The sequence below is a fragment of the Indicator indicator genome, chromosome 11 (assembly GCF_027791375.1).
Source record: "Indicator indicator isolate 239-I01 chromosome 11, UM_Iind_1.1, whole genome shotgun sequence".
NCBI classification, from domain to species: Eukaryota; Metazoa; Chordata; class Aves; order Piciformes; family Indicatoridae; genus Indicator; species Indicator indicator.
Genome location: NC_072020.1, coordinates 16,407,301 through 16,428,687, shown reverse-complemented (window position 1 = coordinate 16,428,687; position 21,387 = coordinate 16,407,301). Strand labels below are relative to the sequence as shown.

Below are 21,387 nucleotides of genomic sequence, written 5' to 3'. Positions count from 1 at the left end.
AGCTTGCTTTCCCACCACCCAGTGTCTTGTCCTCTTCGTGCCTTGCTGAAGCTGAGTTGGCCAGTGCACGTTAGTTGGCAGTGTCCAGTGTGCCTTAGGAGCCCAAACCTACAAAGTGTTTTGGATTTTTTGGAGGGATGCTGGACACATCTTTTGGTGACTGCAAAAAGAGCTGAACCTTCAGCATTTCCAGGGCACGAGAGGCAGCCTGACAAGCTGATGTTCTCTACCAGAGCGGTTTGTGCTGGACATTGAAAGTGGAGATGTTTTCAACAGCTCTTGGAGGTTTATGCACTCCTCTTTTAGTCAGTATTTGCTGCTGCCCAAGCTGATGACTTCTTGCTTTTACAGTTGTGTCTTTACAAAAGTCTGGGATGGATCTGAATCAGGAAAAGTGGAGTTTCCCGAGTTAGTGGATACCAGCAGAGAGTTAAGGTCATCTTTGTCCAAAGGACTGTTGGATCATGCTGTCTCCAGGGCTAAGTGTCATCCAGCAGTGCTGGCAAGGAGAGTTTCTGCTGGGTCTGAAGCGAAGAGGACTGGAAGTGCTGCTCTCTGCTTCTTGTCTGCAGAAAGAAGTGGCCAATCTGTGACACTTGAGCCAAGGTTTCCATCGTGTTGAGGTTCCTCCTGCTGAGGTCCTCGTCGTGCCCAGCAGCAGGGCTGGGGAGGGACAAGACTCCCTGAATCTGAGCAGAAGAACCTGCGTCTGCTGGGAAGAGCCACTGTGCAGCAGTTAGCAGCCCTGCCTCTGCCTAGCTGATCCTTCCTGGGCACTCTGGGTGCAGGGAGTTGAATTTGTGGCTGCAGCAGTCCAAGGTTGGGTGCTGTGGGGTCACAGGGATCTGTTTTCTTTGCAAGCAATTTCTGTGCAGTTTCTCCAGTGGTGTGTGGTGGTGGTTCTCTGTGCAGCAGAAGGTGGCCATTTCTAATAAAACATTCTCCTGCAGACGGTTTATGCTGATGAATGCTGTGGGCAGCTGCTAGAACATGAACAACTTTGTCTGCTGTGATCATGATCACCAGAGATTTTCAGCTGCCTTAAAGCACCATGCAGACAGTGTTCCAACTCCCTGGGTTTGTAAGAGTTCTGCTTAAAACAATCCTGAGCTGGACAGCTGCCAAAGGCAGCTTTTCTTCTCAGGAAGATTCTTATGAAGTAATTTACTGCTGCCTTGTGAGTCAAACCCAAAGGCTGCAGGGCTGGTTTGTGCTGCAGCATTCACACTCAAGCAGCTCTGAGACAGGTTTCATCTCATGAAGCTGGTTTCATCTGATGTGGCTAACGAGGCCTTGCTGAGTTCTTTACCTGTTTCAAACCACCAAGTCTCTGTGATGTCTTGTACTCTCCCTGCAAGCAGTGAATCCAAACAGCTCTGTTCTGCCCTGTGCTCAAGAGCCCCTGCAGGAGCTCTAAGTAGATCGGTGCTGAGAGCCTGGCAGAATTGCAGCTCTCGGGTGGCTTCTCAAGTGAGGCACAGAGGTGTCAGCTGCCACCATCACTGGTTTCCAAGGCTCCCATAACTCCTTGGCTAATTAGGCTGTCTCAAAGTGTCTGTGCAGACTGGAGCTGGTGGCCCATAATGAATGGTGAACTCGGTAACCCCATAGCAGCTGACAGAAGAGTTGCTGGAAGCCCCACCAGCACCTCGGGATTTGCTAAGCTGCAGTGCCAGAAATCTGAGGTGATGTAGCTGCCTATGTGCCACCCAAGCTCTGCAGCTCCAACTCAGCTGTGAGGATGAGTCTGCAGTCCTGGAGATCAACAGCAGCTGGTCAGAGTTGCAGATGACAGGTCAGATCTGAAAGTGTCTGCACCACACAATCTCAAGAAAGGACTGAAAGATCATAGACCCCTGGACAGACAAACACCTGCCTTGATCCAGCCTCCTTGTCTGTACAAAGCCCCAGATGCTTGTTTTACCACATTTCTGTGGTGTGTTTAGCAAGGTGGACATACAGCCCTCTTGAGGCTCTTCTTGCTGTTTCTCAAGACCTGTAGTCTTCTGGTGAACGTTCCTTCATGGAGTAGGTCCAGAGAAGAGCAAGGAAGCTGGGGAAGGGTCTGGAGAACAGGGCTGGAGAGGAGCAGCTGAGGGACCTGGGGGGTGTTTAGTGTGTAGAAGAGGAGGCTGAGGGAGACCTCATTGCTCTCTACAGCTCCCTGAGAGGAGGCTGGAGCCAGCTGGGGGTTGGTCTCTCCTCCCTGGGAACAAGTGACAGGAGGAGAGGAAATGGCCTCAAGCTGCACCAGGGGAGGCTGAGGTTGGACATGAAACTTCTTGACTGAAAGGGCTCTCAAAGCCTGGCACAGGCTGCCCAGGGAGGTGGCTGAATGCCCATCCCTGGAGGTGTTTCGCAGAGGCAGAGATGTGCTGCTGAGGGCTATGGCTTAGCCCCAGCCTTGGCAGAGTTAGAGAATGGTTGGGCTGGGTGAGCTTCGAGGGCTTTGCCAACCCAAACGACTCCATGAATCGTTCCTTCGCTTGACCGAGGAAGGTGAGGGACGCACTTTGGCCTCCTGTTGGGCGAGGCCTTTATCGCCACAGCCGCGCCCTCACCCCGTCCCGAGCCGTCCGCAGCCTCCGGGAGCCGCCGGCGCCTGCGCGGCCTTGCCGTGGCGCCTGCGCGGGGTTCGGCGTGGGTCCGAGCGCGGCCGCGGCCCGGTGCAGTGATGGCGGCCCGGCGGCTGCTGTGGCTGCAGGGCTTGGCGCTGGTGTGCGGCCAGCTCACCACCACGGCTCCACCAGCACCGGCGCGGGGTAAGCGGGGTGGGGAGCCGCGGGACGGCGCCGTTGGCTTCCCGCGGAGGGGCTCGCCCGTGGCTCGGCGGCTCCGGATGGGCTGCTTCTCGCTGGGGGGCCGCGCTGCGAGGCGCACGTCGGCAGGCACGGGCGGAGGTCCCCGCCGGCCCCGGGGCCCGGAGAGCTGGGGGGGCTGCCTCGGTGCTGCCCCCCGCCTTGGGGAGGGCTGGTTCCGTGCGATGGGAGGGCAGCGGCCCGGGTGGCTTCCGGCTCGGCCGCCCGCCCCGAGCACCGTGTGGCGGCCCGCGGGGCTGGCTCCGGGCTGCCCTCTCGGGGAGGGGTGATGGCAAGAGGGCTGGTGTCTAGTTGAGGGGTGTTCTTGCCCACGGCGGGGAGCTCGGAGCAGATGAGCTCTGAGGGCCTTTCCACCCTGAGCCGCGCTGGGAAACACTGAACTTTCCTGGCTTCAAGCAAAATCCTTGCTTGTGTTTAGAAGCAGAAAGAAGAAACGAAATACTGAGCGCTTGATGTAAGTGAGGAGAAGCCATCATCCTCTCTGTGTCTTCTGTTTGTTTCTTTCCAGCCTGCTCAGAGCTCTCCCAGACTTCCTGCGATGAATGTCTGCGGAACGTTTCGGTAAGATACTGAGCAGCCTCTTTGGTCTGAGAGTGTGGTGACTGTTGGTGATTGGGGTTCCATCTCAAGTGAAGGCAGGTCCTTGCAGTTGGCTTGGCTATTTGGGGTGGGCTTGGCTCTCTTCTAAATGGTGAGTGCGATCAAGCTATCCTCCCAAAGAGGATGTTTGCATTCTTGCTGAGGTGACAGCTGTGCTGCTTGCCCTCTGCCAGGCTGGATGCCAGCGGGCTTTCACTTGGTCAGGGTTGCTCCGTGATCTGGACACTCAGGATGTTTCTCTGCTGTGTCCAGGGGGGTACACAGTGCAGAATCCAAGTCTCAGGTGTCAGCCTGTGCTCAGTGCTTTCACAGCACAGCTCAGAGGGTTGGTGCTCTGCTCTCTTGGTCTCTTCCTCACTGTGCAGGCAGCACTTAGTTCAGTTTTCTTCCTGTACCAGGACTGGATAAAGTGAGTTTCTGTGGCTGAAATACCAGGTGCTTGCCTGCTGTTTGCCTGCTGCTGAGAAACATGGGAAGGAATCACAGTATCACAGTACAGTAGAGGTTGAAAGGGACCTCGAGATCATTGGGTCCAACCCCCCCTACCAAAGCAAGATCACTTAGGGTATGCATCCAAGTGGGTTTTCAAAGTCTCCAGAGAAGGAGACTCCACAACTCCCCTGGGCAGCCTGTTCCAGTGCTCAGTCACTCTCACTGTAAAGAAGTTTCTCCTCATGTTGAGGTGAAATCTTCTATGTTCAAGCTTGAGACCATTGTTTCTTGTCTTATTAGTGCACACCAGGCAAACTCAGAATGACTTTATCTGGAGAGGCCCCTGAGGCAGGCTGGAGCAGGGCTTTGCTTGTGTCATAGAATCACAAGTTTGATTGTGATTGGACTAGGCAAGCCTCAGATAGCCCAGTTTTGTTACTTCTCTAAGACCCCTACTGAAAATGTCTTGTGGTAACTTCTCTAACTCAAAGGCTCCTAAAACACCACTTTGCAGTGAAGGTAGGACTTAATACAGTCTCACTTTTATCCTGGAGAGGAGAAGGCTGCAGGAAGACCTTAGAGCAGCCTTTCAGGATTGGAAGGAGGCTTTCGGGAGAGGGACTGGATAAAGGCGTGGAGGGGTAATAGCTTCTAACTGGAAGAAGGTGGATGAACATGAGCCACGAGGAAGCAATTCTTGCCCGTGAGGGTGTTGAGGCACTGGAACAGGTTGCCCAGAGAAGCTGTGGAAGCTCCAAGCCTGGCTGTGTTCAAGGTCAGGTTTGCTGGGGCCTTGAGCAAGCTGGGCCTGTGGGAGGTGTCCCTGCCCATGGCAGGGGATTGGAACCAGATGATCTTTGAGGTCCCTTCCACCCCCCACCATGCTGTGATTCTGTGGTTTTGGGGCTGACCTTTGTAGATTTTACCCCACAAAGCACTTCCAGTGCACCTGCACTTGAGCAGTCTGTGGAGGGGAGCGCTGAGCTGCAACCTGTTTGTGAAGATGAATAACTTGGGGTTTCTCATTTCTTTGCATAGTGCCTGTGGTGTTACACCAACAAGACGTGTGTGGATTACCCTGTGAGGAGTGTCCTGCCCCCATCCTCGCTCTGCTCCCTTCCCAAGGCTCGGTGGGGAGTCTGCTGGTGTAGGTAGTCCTTTGGCTCTGGCTCTAGAGAGCTCTTCATCAGTGTGATTGAAGTGAGGCTGCTCTTCTCTGGACCTGATCAGTTATTTGGCAGGGTGGGTGGAGGAGGTGGTAGTTATGACTTAGAACCATGACCTTTAGCTTCTGAACTCAGCAGTACTGCCTGCTGCCAAAAGGGGACATTCTTACCTTTGGAAGTTCTTAAAATGTTGGGTGAGACATGAGTTCAGTTCTTCAAGAACATTCCAGGGGCAGCAGTGAACCAACACCACAGGAACTATTACAGAGCTGCTGGAGCAAGTCCAGAGGAGGGCACCAAGGTGATCAGAGGGCTGGAGCACCTCCCCTATGGGGACAGGGTGAGATAGTTGGGATTGTTCAGCCTGGAAAAGGCAAGGCTCCTGGGGGACCTTAGAGCAGCCTTCCAGGATTGGAAGGGGGCCTTTGGGAAAGCCAGAGAGGGAGATTTGATAAAGGCAAGAGAGTGGTTTGGGTTGGAAGGGTCTTATAAGATCATCCAGTTCCAAGTCCCTGCTGTTGACACCTCCCACTAGCCCAGCTTGCTCAAGGCCCCAACCAACCTGGCCTTTGAACAGTGCTGTGCTTGGAGCCTCCACAGCTTCTCTGGGCAACCTGTCCCAGTGCCACCCCATCTTCCTGGGAAAGAATTGTTTCCTAGTATCTACTGTAAATCTCCCCTCTTCCAGTTTCAAACTATTGCATCTCTTGATACTTACTGATCAGAGTCCCTCCCCTTTGCTGTAGGCCCCCTTTAAGCCCTGGAAGGTCTCCCCAGAGCCTCTGTGTTCCAGGGTTCACTGGAATGGTTTGGTGCAGTGCAAAGAGCAAGTTTTCTTCATGCCTATTCAGAGCAGCTTCTGCACAGCAGCCAAGTGTCCATGAGGTGTGCTGGGTTTTGGCTGGGGTGGTTACACAGGATGGGTTTTGAGTGGATTTTGTGCATAAAAATATGGGGAAGAATTCTCAGCTGGAGTTCGAGCAGTTAACATATTTCTGTTTTCCAGTGAACTTTGAGGATTTGATCATTGCCATAGCTGTAGTAGCTGGGCTGCTTCTGGTGTCCACAGCAGCCTGCTGCTGTTACTGCTGCTACTGCAGAAGATGTGCCAAGAGGTAAATTGTTACATCTAGTGCCTTTACTAACCTTGGGTACTGCTCTTCCCTGCTACTGACTGCTTTTACTCTTTGGTACACTTAAGAGTCTTTTAATTTAGAAGCAGCTTTGGTCACTTTGCTTTGGGAGCAGTTCAGTGAGAGGCAGCGAGACACTGGCCATGATGCTGGAGGGGCAGTGGTGTTCTGGGGGGGAGCATCACCCAGGCAGGAGCACAAGAGCTTCAAGCACACATTTTGCAATTCCTTACAAATTCTGTGCATGAAATGGCCACATCATTGCTTCTCCTGACCACAGAACAAAGAATTTCTTTGAAGGCAAGTTCATGGTACAGCAGAAGGGACCCAGGTGGAGAACAAGTAACTGAGCAGCAGTGTCCTGCAGCACTTGGTGTCCATGCCCCAGCCTTTGCCCTAGGCCCTGCCAGCAGCTAGCCATTATCTCACTGGTTGGTTGTCTTTGCAGGTTCCACAAAATAACCTCAATGCAAGATGATGTTTTTTGCTCCAAGCTACTTAAAGTGATTTATTTCCAAGTGCAGTGACACTGCAGATCCAGAATGTTCTTTAGATCTTGGAGAACTTGTAACCTATCTCCACTGTCTGATATCCTTCAAGGGATGGAAATGGTTGAGTAGCTGAACATGGTGAATGGTGCTGCAGTGTCAAGTGATCACTGCTTAGTCTCTTCTGGAACACCCAGGAGGCCTTGTTGATTGGTGCTGCTTCCTTCTGGCTGGAGCTCTGGAGTTCAGCCAGTCTGGTTTCAGCTCCAGCCTGCTTCCCTTTCCCCACACTAAACACCCGCAGGTCCCTCAGCTGCTCCTCACCAGCCCTCTTCTCCAGACCCTTCCCCAGCTTCCTTGCCCTTCTCTGGACCTGCTCCAGCCCCTCAATATCCTTCTTGGAGTGAGGGACCCAAAACTGAACCCAGCACTCCAGGTGTGGCCTCCCCAGTGCCAAGTCCAGGGGAACAATCCCTGTCCTGCTCCTGCTGGCCACACCATTGCTGACCCAGGCCAGGATGCTGGTGGCCTTCTTGGCCACCTGGGCACACCCTGGCTCATCCTCAGCTGCTGTCACTCAGCACCCCCAGGTCTTTCTCTGGAAAAGAGGAGGCTGAGGGGAGATCTCATTGCTCTCTACAGCTCCCTGAAAGGAGGCTACAGCCAAGTGGGGGTTGGGCTCTTCTCCTTAGGAACAAGGGACAGGTGGAGAGGAAATGACCTCAAGCTGCACCAGGGAAGGCTAAAGTTGGACATGAGAAGAAGCTTCTTGACTGAAAGGATTCTCAAAGCCTGGCACAGGCTGCCCAGGGAGGTGGCTGAATGCCCATTCCTGGAGGTGTTTTGCAGAGGCAGAGATGTGGTGCTGAGGGCCATGGCTTAGCCCCAGCCTTGGCAGAGTCAGAGAATGGTTGGTCTGGGTGAGCTCAAAGGGCTTTGCCAACCCAACCATTCTGAGCAGATGGCAAACCAGTTCACAAGTCCAGTTGTGTCTGAGCTGTGTCAGGCCATCCCCTGTACTGTCATTAGCCACTGGGTGTCAGCCTTGCTTAGCTTCTCTGTGCTTCCTGTGGGCTGTGGTGCTAGCAGTTCTTTGCTGCTAGCAGCTGTCTTAGTGTTGGCAGTATTCACATCAAGCATCTTCCACAGCTTCCCTGGCCACCCTGTCCCGGTGCCTCACCACCCTCATGGGCAGGAATTGCTTCCTCATGGTTCACCTCAGTCCAGCTCCTTCCAGTTTGAAGCCATCACCCCTCGTCCTGTCCCTGCATCACATACAAGTGCTGCTGCTCTTTCTCCTGGGCAGGACACTAAGCTCAGGTCAGACTCAACATCCAGCAGAGCTGCTCAGGTGTGCTGTGTGGACTCAGAGTCACACAGCTGCTGCTCTCAGGTGGATCCTTGTCATTCCAGGACAGGGAAGGAGGGCAGCTGCCATGGCAGTTCCTGCTGGTTGCTGTCCTGGGGGCGGCCTGAGATTGGACAGGGCTGGTTGATGGGAAGATAAATTGTTCTGCCACCAAGGGCTTATGAAGCATTAGTGTGCATGTAGGGGGCAACAGCCCCTCCTTCCCAAAGCTCAGTGGAGTGCCCAGGTAGGGTTTGCCTGGCAGTGGATTGCTTTCTCCTCTGATGCTTTGCTTCTACCTTGTTCTGCAGCAGGCCAGACGACGATGAGGAGCAGCTCGTTCGGAAGAGAGAGGAGCGCAGGCTGCAGGCTCTTCAGAGGTGAGTCCTGGCAGCTGGAGGTGGAGCTTCTGGAGCTGTGGGGGAGTCCTGCTCTCCTAAGAATACACAGAAAGACTTTATCCAGCTGAGAAATGTGATTTTTGTCATCCTAACCACACACTGACGGAAATGCTGCCCTCTGGGAGCCAGCAGCTCCGGGCTCAGAACAAGCTGAGTGTTCCTGTGATGCCTTTTCTCCTTCTGTCTTGCAGGAAGCATGAGAGGAAAGTGAAGCACGATGAAATACGGAAGAAGTACGGTACGTGGATGCTTGTGGTGGTGCTCCCTGCCCAAATTCAGGCCTTCTCCCTGACTGTAGTAAAATTCACAGCAGCAACGGGCAGCTATGTGAGAAACAGAAGTGATCAAGCTCTTTGCTGCTGGTGCACATCTGCTGGGGCTTGAACACCTGAGTCCAGCTCAACCCTTCTCAAACCCTACCAAGGCTGGGGCTAAACCATGGCCCCCAGCACCACATCTGTGTCTCTTGGAAACATCCCCCTGGGATGGGCATTCAGCCACCTCCCTGGGCAGCCTGTGCCAGGCTGTGTGAACCCATATGGTTGGACTGAATGATCTTAAAGGTCTTCTCCAAGCAAAGCTGTTCTGTGATACAGTAAGAGTAAGCCTTGCTGTGGCCTTAGACCTCACCTCTTCGTTTCCAGCCCATATACCTGCAGAGCGACCAATCCCATCAGCTGCTGCCAAGACCTGTGGAGCCAGGGGATGATGTTCCCCTCTGCAGAGAGCCCTCTCAGTTGTGAGCAGCAGGGCTGAGTGGCAGGCTGACAGTGACTTTGTTAACCTGACTCTGGAGATGAAAATGAGCAGGCCTGAATTTTCCGTGCTGGGTTGGCTTTCAGGGAATGGCTTTTCCCATCTCACCCAGAACTTTCCTCACCCCATTGACATGGTAATGCCACGTTTATCATGCATGGCAGGTGTCACTCTAGCCACAGCCCTTGGGTAGCTCTGGCAAGCAGAGGGGAGCTTTAGCAAGCAGGGACACACACTTGGAAGGGTTCCTTTGTTGCACCATGTGACAGTTTTGTCCCCTCCTCACACACATGAATGCCACATGATTGCACAAATTATATGTTGGCTGTGAGGACACTGGAAAGCAGAGCTTTGCAGTTGTGTGCTCTACAAAGGAGCAAGGATTTAATTGCTGCTGCATTTGCTGCTATTGTATCCTCAGAGCAGCAGCAGTGAGGAGCTTCTTTGTGATTTGTTTCTTTCAGTGGAGGATTCCTTCTTGTTTCTCAAACATCACTGTCTGGCATGATTTTGGGTCTCCTACACCACTTCAGCTCTGCAGAGCTTTGATCAGCTAATTCAGAAATTGTAATCCTACCTCCTGTCTTCTGTGAGACATTCATTTTTGCATTCAGGCCTTTGCCACAGGAAATATTTCTTATGCTCAGGACAGGGAATTGGCTTGCCCTCCTTTCATCTGCTGCATGCAAAGCAGGGAAACCTTTTGTTGCTACACACTCAAACCTCTTCACTTGTCTAACAGTTGTTAATCTGAGGGTTAAAAATATAGAGGAGAGGAGGAATAAGGGTTGTTTTGCCTTTTTTTGTTTCCACATCTACAGTCTCCTGCAAGTATCCCATTTGTTAATTCTATTTTGGGGCTGGTGTGTGGTGAGAGCCAGATCTCCACAAGAAGCTGCACAGTTAGCATAGGGGAGAAAAAATAAAACAGATATTCCTGGGCTGCATCCAAAGCAATAGGGGCAGGGAGGGGATTCTGCTCCTCTGCTCTGCTGAGATTGCACCTGGAATGCCAGGTCTAGCTCTGGAGTCCCCAGTGCAAAAAGGACATGGAACTGTTAGAGCAGGGTCAGAGGAGGCCAGCAAGGTGATCCAAGGACTGGAGAACCTCCCCTATGGGGAGAGGCTGAGAGAGCTGGGGTTATTCAGCCTGGAGAAGAGAAGGCTGCAGGGAGACCTTAAAGCAGCCTTCCATTACCTGAAGGGGCTCCAGGAGAGCTGGGGAGGGACTTTGGACAAGGGCTGGGAGTGACAGGCTGAGGGGTGATGGCTTCAGACTGGAAGAAGCTGGATTGAGATGAGCCATGAGGAAGCAATTCTTGCCCATGAGGGTGGTGAGGCACTGGAACAAGTTGCCCAGAGGAGCTGTGGAGGCTCCAAGCCTGGCAATGTTCAAAACCAGGTTGGATGAAGCCTTGAGCAAGCAGACTAGTGGGAGGTGTCCCTGCCCATGGCAGGGGGGTGAAACTGGATGGTCTTGAAGGTCCCTTCTGAAGCAGTCTGTGATTCCGTGGTAAGAGGCATTGCATGATTTAGCAGCTCCAGGTGTGGTCTCAGCAGAGCAGAGGGGCAGAATCCCCTCCCTGCCCCTGCTGCCCACACTGCTTTGGATGCAGCCCAGCACAGGGTTGGTTTCTGGGCTGCCAGCTCACGTTGCTGGCTCATGGGGAGCTGCTCCTCACCCAGCACCCCCAAGACCTTCTCCTCAGCTCTGCTCTCCAGCCATTCTCCACCCAGCCTGGGTTTGTGCTTGGGATTGCCCTGCCCCATTGCAGCCCCTTGCAGGAATGCTCAGGTACACTCCCAGTTTACCCTTTCAGCTCCCTTGGAGGGTTGGGTAATGGAGCAGCTGTTGGTGTGTGGAGTCCCCAGTGCAGTGAGCACAGCAGCAGCTGCAGGCTGTTGTGTAACAGTGGTTTTGTTTTGCAGGCTTGCTGCAGGACTCTGACAACCCCTACAGCAGATTTGAGAACGACTAGAGCTGAGCACCTCCTGCCGGAGCTGTCCCTCCAGAATGCAGCAGGATGGTTTGTGTCCTCGTGCCCCTTGGGCTCTTTTCTCCATAAAGCTGTGGGGCCTTCCTTGAATTGTAAGACCAAGAGTGGAAAACACCTCCATGCAATCCATATTTCTATCTTAGTCTACCTATCTACAACTAGTTTTTGTATCAGTGCTTTGCTTGTTGACACCTTTGCTGATTTTTACGGTGACAGTGAAGTGTGGAATACTCTTTCCTCCTCTAAAAGCTATTTTATTACTTAATGTAGAGGTTAATGTTCAAAAACATTTGCATTCAGTCAACTGCTGCTGAAGTGGTTCCCACCTTCCTAACTAGGGAAAACAATGTTCTTTTCTACTGCATTTTTTTCTTGTAACAATTGGAGGCAAGAGGGCAGCACAGCAGCAATAGCTGATGTTGGCCTGGATGAGAAAATTGAGCAGCCACCCTCTTAGCTGTCAAAGGGGCTGGAGATTTATCCTTCTCTAAGAGCAGGTCTTCACCAGTGTCATGTCTGAGGACTGACAGAGATGTCTTTGAGTAATCTGAACTGTGAACAGTTGGATGTATCACTGATGGAAAAAGTGACTGATTTCAGTTAACACTGAGAGAAAGTCATTCTTGAACTGAGGAGAGTCCTGTGTGCCTCACCTTCAGAAGAAACAACAGGGCCTGGCAGCACTTCCTGCTCCAGACTTTGTCTGGAATCAACCAAAAAAAGCTGCTGAGATTCTGCACATTGCCAGGGCTGACCCTGGCAAGAGCTCAGCACCACCCAGAGCTGATCCCCCACCTCCAGTGGGTCGAGGGAGCTAAGACCAGCAGAAGTGAGAAGATTCTTGGATTGAGGACAGGAGGGTGGGGCAATCCCCACCTCACAGGAGCAGACCTCTGCCCACCCTGCCTGATGAATGGACTGGAATATCAGGGCACTGGTCACTGCCATCTATCTCAACTGTGTCACCTCCCAGCTTCTTGCCCTGCTCCTGGCCTAGGGGAACAGCTTGGTACTGTGCAAACATTGCTCAGCAGCACAAGCCTAAAGCACTCTAAGCACTGCTGCAGCCCCAAGCCCAAAGCACAGCACCATGCAGGCTGCTCTGAAGAGAGGTGCCTGCACCACAGCCCATCCAGGGCAGGACAGAAGCAGTGTTTGTATGGCCTCTGTCTGCTCTGCTGAGCTCCCAGAGAGTATCTAGGTTCCTGTCTCTTCACAGAGCTGTTCCATGGAGTTTATCAGGATGAGGCAGCCAGCAGAGAGCTCCTCTCTTCCACTGCCCCAGTCTAGTGCAATTTCCCATTTCACAGAATCCCAGCATGCTGGGGCTGGAAGGGACCTCTGGAGATCATCCAGTCTAACACCCTGCTAAAGCATGGCATCCACAGCAGCTTGCACAGGATCACAATGCCCAGGGGGGTTTAGAAGCTCTCCAGAGAAGGAGATTGCACAACCTCTCTGGGCAGCCTGCTCCAGGGCTCCAGCAATCTCACACCAAAGAATTTCAGATGGAACCTCCTGGGTTCCAGTTTCTGCCCCATGCCCTGGCACTGAGCACCACTGACAAGAGCCCAGCCTCATCCTCTTGCCCCCCACCCTTTAGCTCTTGTTGATCATTGATCAGATCCCTTCTGGGGCTGCTCTTCTCCAGGCTCAACAGCCTCAGGGATCTCAGCATTTGCTCCTCACAGAGATGCTCCAGGCCCCTCAGCATACTGCTGGTCCTCTGGACTCTCCATTGGTTCCCAGTCCTTCTTGAACAGGGGAGCCCAGAACTGGACCCAAGACTCTAGGTGTGGCCTCAGCAGGTCAGGGTAGAGGAGGAGAAGAACCTCCCTCAGCCTGTTGGCCTCACTCTTCTTGATGCACCCCAGGAGATCATTGGCCTTGGCCATGAGGGCCCAGTGCTGGCTGATGGTGAACTTGTGTTTCTGTGCCTCTACAGAGCTGCAATAGGCTCCTGTGCTGTTAGCCATGAAATGTGCAGTGTTGAAGATGTACTTCTGACCAGCATTCCTGCAATAAACTCCTGTAACCATGGCTTTCCTTCTGCTCTCTGCTGTGGCTCCATGTGCTTTGAAACTGGCTTGCTGTAGGAGCAGTCAAGCTTGAGCATGGGAGCACAGAAAGGATGCATCCTGGCTTCTGCTGCTCTTCTGACAGAAGGAAGACCTCAGCAGCCTGTAGCTGGGGGGGTAGGTGGTGAGGTGAGTTTTGTCACTGCAGTGCCACAGGACGTGCCCAGGCCTTGCTGTCACTTCACCACTGCTCCTAGGACAGGTCACTGCCGTTCCCTCACTGATTTTAGCTCTGTAAGTAAAACCTCAGAATGGTTTGGGTTGGAAGAGACCTCTGAGATCATCCAGTCCAACCATCAACCCTGCACCTCCATGGCTACTAAACCATGGCCCCAAGTGCCATGGCCACACATTTCTGGAACACCTTCAGGGATGGGGACTCCACCACTTCCCTGGGCAGCCTGTTCCAGCGCCTAACTACTCTTGCAGTAAAGAAATTTTTCCTCATCTCCACCCTAAGCCTTTATATAATTTCTCAGCAATTTCTATAAAGCTGTTCCCTGGCTCTCTTCCAGTCAGTGAAAGGGCAAGGAAGCTGGGGAAGGGTCTGGAGAACAGGGCTGGTGAGGAGCAGCTGAGGGATCTTGGGGTGTTTAGTGTGGAGAAGAGGACGCTGAGGGGAGACCTCAATCCTCTCTACAGCCCCCTTAAAGGGAGCCAGGTGGGTGCCTTGGTCTCTTCTCCCTAGGAACAAGGGACAGGAGGAAAGGAAATGGCCTCAAGCTGCACCAGGGAAGGCTGAGGTTGGACATGAGAAGAAAATTCTTGACTGAAAGGGTTCTCACAGCCTGGCACAGGCTGCTCAGGGAGGTGACTGAATGCCCATCCCTGGGGGTGTTTCCAGGAGGCAGAGATGTGCTGAGGGCCATGGTTTAGTCCCAGCCTTGGCAGAGTTAGAGAATGATTGGGCTGGGTGAGCTTAAAGGGCTTTGCCAGCTGAAATGTTTCTTTCTGTTTTCACCCTGTCAACTGGATGGAAAATGTCCCCATTTCTATATTTTAGTTGCAGGCTTCTCCCCTTCCCTGTCTGCCGTCTCCCTTTACAGCAGTGCTGGGGTTGGTTTACCCATAGCAAGGCTGCTGCTTGCATTTCAGTGTGGACCTGGTGCTTGGAGACATGGTTTAGTGGTGACCTTGCAGTGCTGGGTTGTGGGTTGGACTGGATGATCTTGAAGGTCTCTTCCAAAGAGACTCCGGTTCTGCAGCCAGAAGGAGTTGCAGGGAGCTGTAGGGAGTGAGAAGCAGCAGTGGGTCAACAAAGGTGTTTTAGTTTGCACATCTTTGAGATTTGTCATGCTAAAGAGAAGAGCACAGAAGGTGCAGCTACCTTGCGTGGCCATACCCAGCATTCCCAGGTGGCTCCCATGCTGTAGCACCAACCAGGTTCGTTGTTTGCAGGAAGAGCGTCTGAAAATCCTCAACTCTCCTGCCCTATCCCACGCAGCTTCCAAAGAAACTTGGGGGGTGGCTTAGGGGAGCTTCCCCAGGGCAGAAGGGAACCTTGACCCAGAGAAAGCTGCCGGTGGGTTTGAGCAGCCTGACAGGTGCCTGAGTCTTCAGCCTGAAGCGTCAGGATGCATTGGGAATCACGTGGAGAGACTATTCCCTTGCTGACCCAGCAGCCGCTTCCAAAGGAGAACAAGGAACAGAGGGCAGAGCTCTGAGCTGTCACTTCTAGTCAGGTGCTTGTGTGGCAGATGAATGGGTGCTGGAGGGAGCAAAGTCACTTTGAACCCCGTGGAGGCTGAATGTTTGTGTATGAAGGGGGTGAAGATAGATGGAGGATGAAGATAAAGTCATTTGCAGCCATTCCAGGCAGGGGTGGCTTTTTCCTCTTCTGTTTGCCCTTTTGTTTTTTACTCTGCCCTTCAGGCCGAGCTGTGGAGCAGCCGAGCTGTGGAGCAGGCGCACAGCAAAAGGATTAGGAAAGCTTTAATGACCCCAGGCTGGGGTGGATTTGCACGGTGCTGTTTTTGTCACAGCTCCTGAGATAACTGCATCTCTAACCTGCAGCTCCAGGGCAACCTTGCCTCAACCCTGCTGTTCACCTGCCTTGAAACAGAATCCAGGCTCTTGGTGTTCTCCAGTCAGCCCCAGTTGCTTATTGCCCCTACATCGCTTCTCGGGAAACTTTGGGGCTCTCAGTACAGGAAAGAAATTGAGGGGCTGGAGCAGGTCCAGAGACAGGCAAGGAAGCTGGCAAAGGCTCTGGAGAACAGGGCTGGTGAGGAGCAGCTGAGGGACCTGGGGGTGTTTAGCCTGGAGAAGAAGAGGCTGAGGGGAGACCTCATTGCTCTCTACAGCTCCCTGAGAGGAGGTTGGAGCCAGGTGGGGGTTTGGCTCTTCTCTGTAGGATCAGGCAATAGAAGGAGAGGAAATGGCCTCTGGTTGTACCAGGGGAGGTTTAGATTGGTGATGAGAAAAAATTTCTTTGCAAGAGTGGGGAGGGATTGGAACAGGCTGCCCAGGGAGGTGGTGGAGTCCCCATCCCTGGACATGTCCCAGAAACGTGTGGCCATGGCACTTGGGGCCATGGTTTAGTGGCCATGGTGGTGTTGGGTGGATGGTTGGACTGAATGATCAGTTTTGTGAAGAGCTCTAGGGATGGTGACTGCAGCATTTTGATGGAGAGCCAGATGCTGGTTATCCAAAGCTGCCCAAGCTGGTGACAGAACTGGCAGTAAGATAGTTGGATGCTCCAGCACAGGGTGCGTTTCCCTCTCACAATAAGAACAGGAGATGGTACAAACCCATCTGGCTACAGACATCTGGAGTCTCCCTTTCTGTGTGGATGGATTTTGACCAGCTGCATCTTGTTGCTGTGGGCTGGAGGACACTGCACCTGTTGGGTCTGATTCTTAGCTCCATTTGAGGCTTGGAGTGACAGGACAAGGGGTGATGGCTTCAAACTGGAAGCAGCTGGATTATGATGAGCCATGACGGAACAATTCTTGCCCATGACGGTGGTGAGGCACTGGGACAGGCTGCCCAGAGAAGCTGTGGAGGCTCCAGGACAGGAGGTGTTCAAGGAGGTTGGCTAGGGCCTTGAGCAAGCTGGGCTGGTAGGAGGGGGTTGAACTAGATGATCTTATTCCATGCAGATAGTGTGGTGCTTCCCAGATGGAACTTCAAAGGACTGTGCCCCCTTGATTAATGTAATGACTTGTGTGGAGAAATTATTAGCACATAATGAGTGAATTAAAAATGCTATCTCTAGAGGAGGTAATCAGCCTGCTGCTCAGGGGGGATGGGGAGGAAGACAGAACTGCATGAATTTAGGCCATCACTTCTTGTCACATGTAGATGGCATAAAACAGAGAAGTGTTGTGGTTGGCAAGGCTCTTCAAGATCACCCAGCCCAATCATTCTCTAACTCTACCAAGGCTGGGGCTAACCCATGGCCCTCAGCACCACATCTCTGCCTCTTGGAAACACCAAGGATGGGCATTCAGCCAAGCCCTTGCAGATCCCTTGTTGAAGAGCATTTACTGTCCAAGTGCAGGCTGAGGGAGACAGAAATCTTCTCATTTCTGTTTGGAAGGAAACAGCAACTCATGCACCGCTGGATTTGGCACCTTGAAGGCTGGGTTCCTTCCCTCAGAGAACAGAGCAAGAGTTTGGAAACTGTTTGTTGGACTCTAATGGTGCTGAGCTGCTGGCCTGGGTCAGCCCCATCAAGGCTCTGCAGAGGGACCTGTCCAGGCTGCATCCATGGGCTGAGGCCAGTGAGATGAGATTCAACAAGGCCAAGGGCTGGGTCCTGCACTTGGGTCACAACCCCATGAAGGCTCCAGGCCCAGGGCAGAGTGAGTGGAAAGTGTCCAGCACAGAAAGACCTGGGGGTGCTGGGTGACAGCAGCTGGAGATGAGCCAGGGTGTGCCCAGGTGGCCAAGAAGGCCACCAGCATCCTGGCCTGGGTCAGCAGTGGGGTGGCCAGCAGGAGCAGGGCAGGGTTGTCCCCCTGCGGTCAGCACTGGAGGCTGCACCTCATATACTGGGTTATTCTCAGAAGATCACAGAATCCCAGACTGCTTTGCGTTGGAAGGGACCTTCAAGATCATCCAGTTCTGACTCCCTGCCATGGGCAGGACACCTTGCACTGGAGCAGGTCTATGACACAAGCTGTGGTTGTTTACTTCATCTGAGAGCTGCTCAGCTGGACAGAAGACTGTATGCAGCCTGAGCTGTTTGTGGTTACTGGGACCAATGTTCTTGTTGACGTCAACCACAGCCCATGAATCACAGCAGCTGAGATCCGTCACCTTGAGCTCACACTGCCCCTCAGAAAGCCCAGCTGGGTCATTGCCTAGTGCTTTCCAAGGCCAATTAGTTGCTAGACCTCAAGGCTGAAAAGGTAAATGTGATGCTCTGGAATCATCCTGCCTGTAAACAAAAGGCACATTAGATACCAGCAGCCAGAGGTGAACTTGGTCATCCTGTGCAGCATCTGGAGCTGTAGAAGCTGCATGCAGTGAGTAGGAAGGAGATAGCCCAGAGGCATAGATTACTACTGAGGAGCTCTTCACTGTGATGCAGCTGAGGACATCTTCCTGTTCCTTGAAGGACCAAAGTCCTTCATCTCCTCATCTGTTTTGTTCTGAGGGTTGTCCAGAATACTCCTCCTTCTCTGCTTCTTGATGATCTTTTACCTAGTACCAAGGAGCTTTTAGTGAGGACACTACAAAATGGTTTGGGTTGGAAGGGACCTTAAAGACCACCAGTTCCAACCCCCTGCCATGGGCAGGGACACCTCCCACTAGCCCAGGTTGCCCAAGGCCCCACCCAAGCTGGCCTTGACCACCTCCAGGGAGGGGGCAGCATGGGTTACTCTGAGTTCCTGTCTGTGTTTCCTGCTGTTGTTCTCAGCAGAGATTCAGACCTAGAACATGACATTTCCCTGCCACATGAGGATCTTCTCCAGCCAAGCAGCTGCCCATGACCCCGAGGAGCTAGGTGAGGAGGTGAGTCTAAAGGCACAGAGCTTCTGCTTCGTTTCCTTGGGGTGGAGGAGGGAGGGTTTGGTGTCACCTCCTGAGGGATGCCTGGGAGTACGACATGCCATTAGGAGACCCCTGGTTTGTGACCTGATGGAGCTGGAATTAGCAGGGCCTGTCCTGAGGGCTGTGAGACCACAGCCTCCTGGGCTTTTATCTGAAAGACATTTTCCTTAGTGGGGACTCTGCCAAGTGAAGCTTTTGCCTGGAAAAATCATCTTTGAGGGAATTTGTTTTGGGAATCTGTCCTCAGGGGCCTTTTTTCCCTGGATACACCACAGAAATAACTGCATGGAGCATTGATTGTAAATCCCAGTCTAAGAGGTTGGAACTGCATGATCTTGAAGGTCCCTTCCAACGCCAGCCAGTCTGTGATCCCAAGCCTGTCCTTACCAACTATCAGCACAGAGGTTGTGCTGCACCTAAAGCTGCAATATTCACAGCCAGCATCCCCTGGGATCTGCAGGTTTGTCTTTGCAGAATCACAGTGTCACAGAATCACTTTGGCTGGAAAAGGCCTCTAAGCTCACCCAGCCTAACCATTCTCTGATTCTGCCATGGCTGGGGCTAAGCCATGGCCCTCAGCACCACATCTCTGCCTCTGGGAAACACCTCCAGGGATGGGGATTCCTGGGGCACCTGCAAGAAGAGCCTTGCTCATGAGAGGTTTCTCCTGGCTGTGCAGGCTCAGTGTCATGTTTTCCCAGGCTGAGCTGGGGCTGTGTCTGCAAAGCTGTGAGCTGCAGAAATGGTGCTCCAGTTGTGCTGCTGGCTGAAGGCTGTGCTGCAAGGAGGCTCCTGATGTTCCACAGAGCAGCCTTCATTCAATATTGATGACACAGTGACATGATTCACACATGCTTTGGGAGTGCATCTAAATGGATCAGCCTCAGCCCTCCTGCTGTTTCATTTTGCATCATTTTCATCATGAGAGCATTTGTGGAACATCTGAGTGACTTCAAAACATCAGGATCTGGTATCAGAAGGGCTGAGGTCACTGCATTTGAAATCACATTTTCCCTTTCATTAGCTTTTTATCAAGATGGCACAAGAGAATGAGCTCCTTAAAAGGTTTTTCCACCTATTTCCCAGGAACAACATTCAGCAACAGCTGGATTGAGATGAGCCATGAGGAAGCAATTCTTGCCTATGAGGGTGGTGAGGCACTGGGACAGGTTGCCCAGAGAGGCTGTGGAGGCTCCAAGGCTGGAAGTGTTCAGGGCCAGGTTGGCTGAGGCCTGGAGGAAGCTGGGCCAGTGGAAGGTGTTCCTGCCCTTGTCAGGGGTTTGAAACTGGATGATTTTAAAGGTCCCTTCCAACCCAAAACGTTCTAGGATTGTATGATCTTAAAGGTCTCTTCCAACAAAACCAATTCTGGTCTCTGATTCTTACAGGGCTCTGAAGGCTTTGAGGGCAAAGATGCTGTGGTCCAGCTGCAGCCACTTCAGCCTTGAAGTTACGCTGTCAAGAACCAAACAAAGCAAGCAGCCCACGTGTTGCTACAGGAGGTGATCACTGGAGGTGATCACTGGTACTAGAGACGTTGAGCCATGGGTGGTGGTTCAGGAAGTCACCTCCACACAGCAAGTGGCCATAAGAAGCCAGGAGAAACAGGCTCTTCCCATCACACCTTTGGAGCCATGTGCATGAGCCCAAACTCATCCTTCCCTACCCCATGGAGCAGGGCAACAGCAGCCAGGCTGGAGAGGCAACACCTGAGCCTATTTTCCCCCTGGGGACACAGGGAATAGCAACAAGGAGGATGTCCACAGGTTCAGAAAGGCTGAGATTTAATAAAACTAAGCAACAGGGCCAGAGAGGAGCCCCTAACCCAGAGCGTGGGGGCCCAGCTCATGCTGTCCGTTGCCACTCCTGCTGCAGTTTCCTCTGTCACTCCTGCCTTCTGCTAGCACAGCTTGAAGGTCACATCCCCAGGGTCCTGGCACCATTTGTGTGAGCACAGCCTGGCTTGCTCTGGGGGTAAGTCACTTCAGGCTGAGTGTTGCTGGAGGAGCAGTGAGGCTGTGGGGGAAGGGGAGCAGGGGGCTGTTAGGTGGCTCCCCATCCATCTCCATCGGCGGCAGGGCACTGTAGCCTGCTGCGCTAGTAAGCAGCACAGCTCCCACGGGCTGCTCAGGGACAGCTTCTCAAGGTGAGCAGCCCGGCCTGCAGCCAGGGAAGGTGGTGAAGATCTGCATCATCCCAGCAGCAAAAGGCCTGGCAAGGCTATGCTCTCCCCAGAGAACTCACGCTGGTTTGTTCCCCCAGGAGAAGCTTGCTGCTGTCCTTGGGCAAGCTGCTCGAAGTGGGGCTTACTCTGCCCCCGAGAACTGCAAACTAACAGCCCTGACTGCCTCTTGCTTAGGAGATGGGGAGGGTCCAGTGCCTGAAGGACTGGGGGGGACTGAAGAGCTGGGGAGGGACTTTTCACAAGGGCTGGAAGTGACAGGCAAGGGGCAATGGTTTTGAGCTGCAAGAGGGGAGATTCAGGCTGGAGATGAGGAAAAATTCTTGACAGTGAGGGTGGGGAGACACTGGAACAGGTTGCCCAGGGAGGTTGTGGATGCCCCCTCCCTGGAGGTGTTCAGGGCCAGGTTGGATGAGGCCTTGAGCAAGCTGGGCTGGTGGGAGGTGTCCCTGTCTATGGCAGGGGGTTGGAACTGGGTAAGCTTTCAGGTCCCTTCCAACCCAACCCATTCTGTAGTTCTAGGAATCTTCCAGGTCCTTTCCAACCACACTGATTCTGTAACACTCACTGCTGCTTTTTGTGTCACTAAGGTTGCTGAAACCCCAACACCTGACCCAGGAATGCAACACAAGTATCCTGCCTTCCAAGTGCCCACCTGGATATGTTCCTGTGTGACCTACTCTAGGTGACCCTGCCTTGGAAGGGTGGTTGGACTCAGTGATCTCCAGAGGTCTCTTCCAACCCCACCATTCTGTGTGATTGACCCAGCTCTGCCAAGTCCATCATGCTCTGATTTTGCAGAGGCTTGTGGAAGAAGAAGCAAGCAGCAAGCATGATTTAGCATTTTTATTATTGTTTATATTAATTTTCTGCTGCCACAGATGACAGAGCTGAACACAGAGCCTGAGCTGAAGGCTTGCCCTGATGAGGGAGCAAAAGCCCCTCATTAGAGTGGCTGCTCTTTGTGTGGTTTGCTAATTGCACAT

At 52.9% G+C, this 21,387-nt stretch overlaps 1 protein-coding gene across 1 annotated transcript; it reads left to right on the top strand.

Moving 5' to 3' along the window:
- Positions 1–1,583: 1,583 nt before the first annotated feature.
- Positions 1,584–11,834, top strand: LOC128970121 (pituitary tumor-transforming gene 1 protein-interacting protein-like). The gene is made up of 8 exons (XM_054385141.1): positions 1,584–1,599; positions 2,550–2,762; positions 3,328–3,380; positions 4,890–4,998; positions 6,024–6,132; positions 8,298–8,366; positions 8,579–8,625; positions 11,073–11,834. The coding sequence occupies exons 1-8, from the start codon at positions 1,584–1,586 to the stop codon at positions 11,120–11,122; spliced, it is 666 nt and encodes a 221-aa protein (XP_054241116.1). The 3' UTR covers positions 11,123–11,834.
- Positions 11,835–21,387: the final 9,553 nt, after the last annotated feature.

What these genes read in the sequence shown, in the direction of transcription:
- LOC128970121 (XM_054385141.1), top strand. An exon ending in TCCACCAGCACCGGCGCGGG is followed by an intron (nt 2,763 to 3,327) that starts GTAAGCGGGGTG and finishes GTTTCTTTCCAG; the next exon opens with CCTGCTCAGAGCTCTCCCAG. An exon ending in AGGCTGCAGGCTCTTCAGAG is followed by an intron (nt 8,367 to 8,578) that starts GTGAGTCCTGGC and finishes TCTGTCTTGCAG; the next exon opens with GAAGCATGAGAGGAAAGTGA.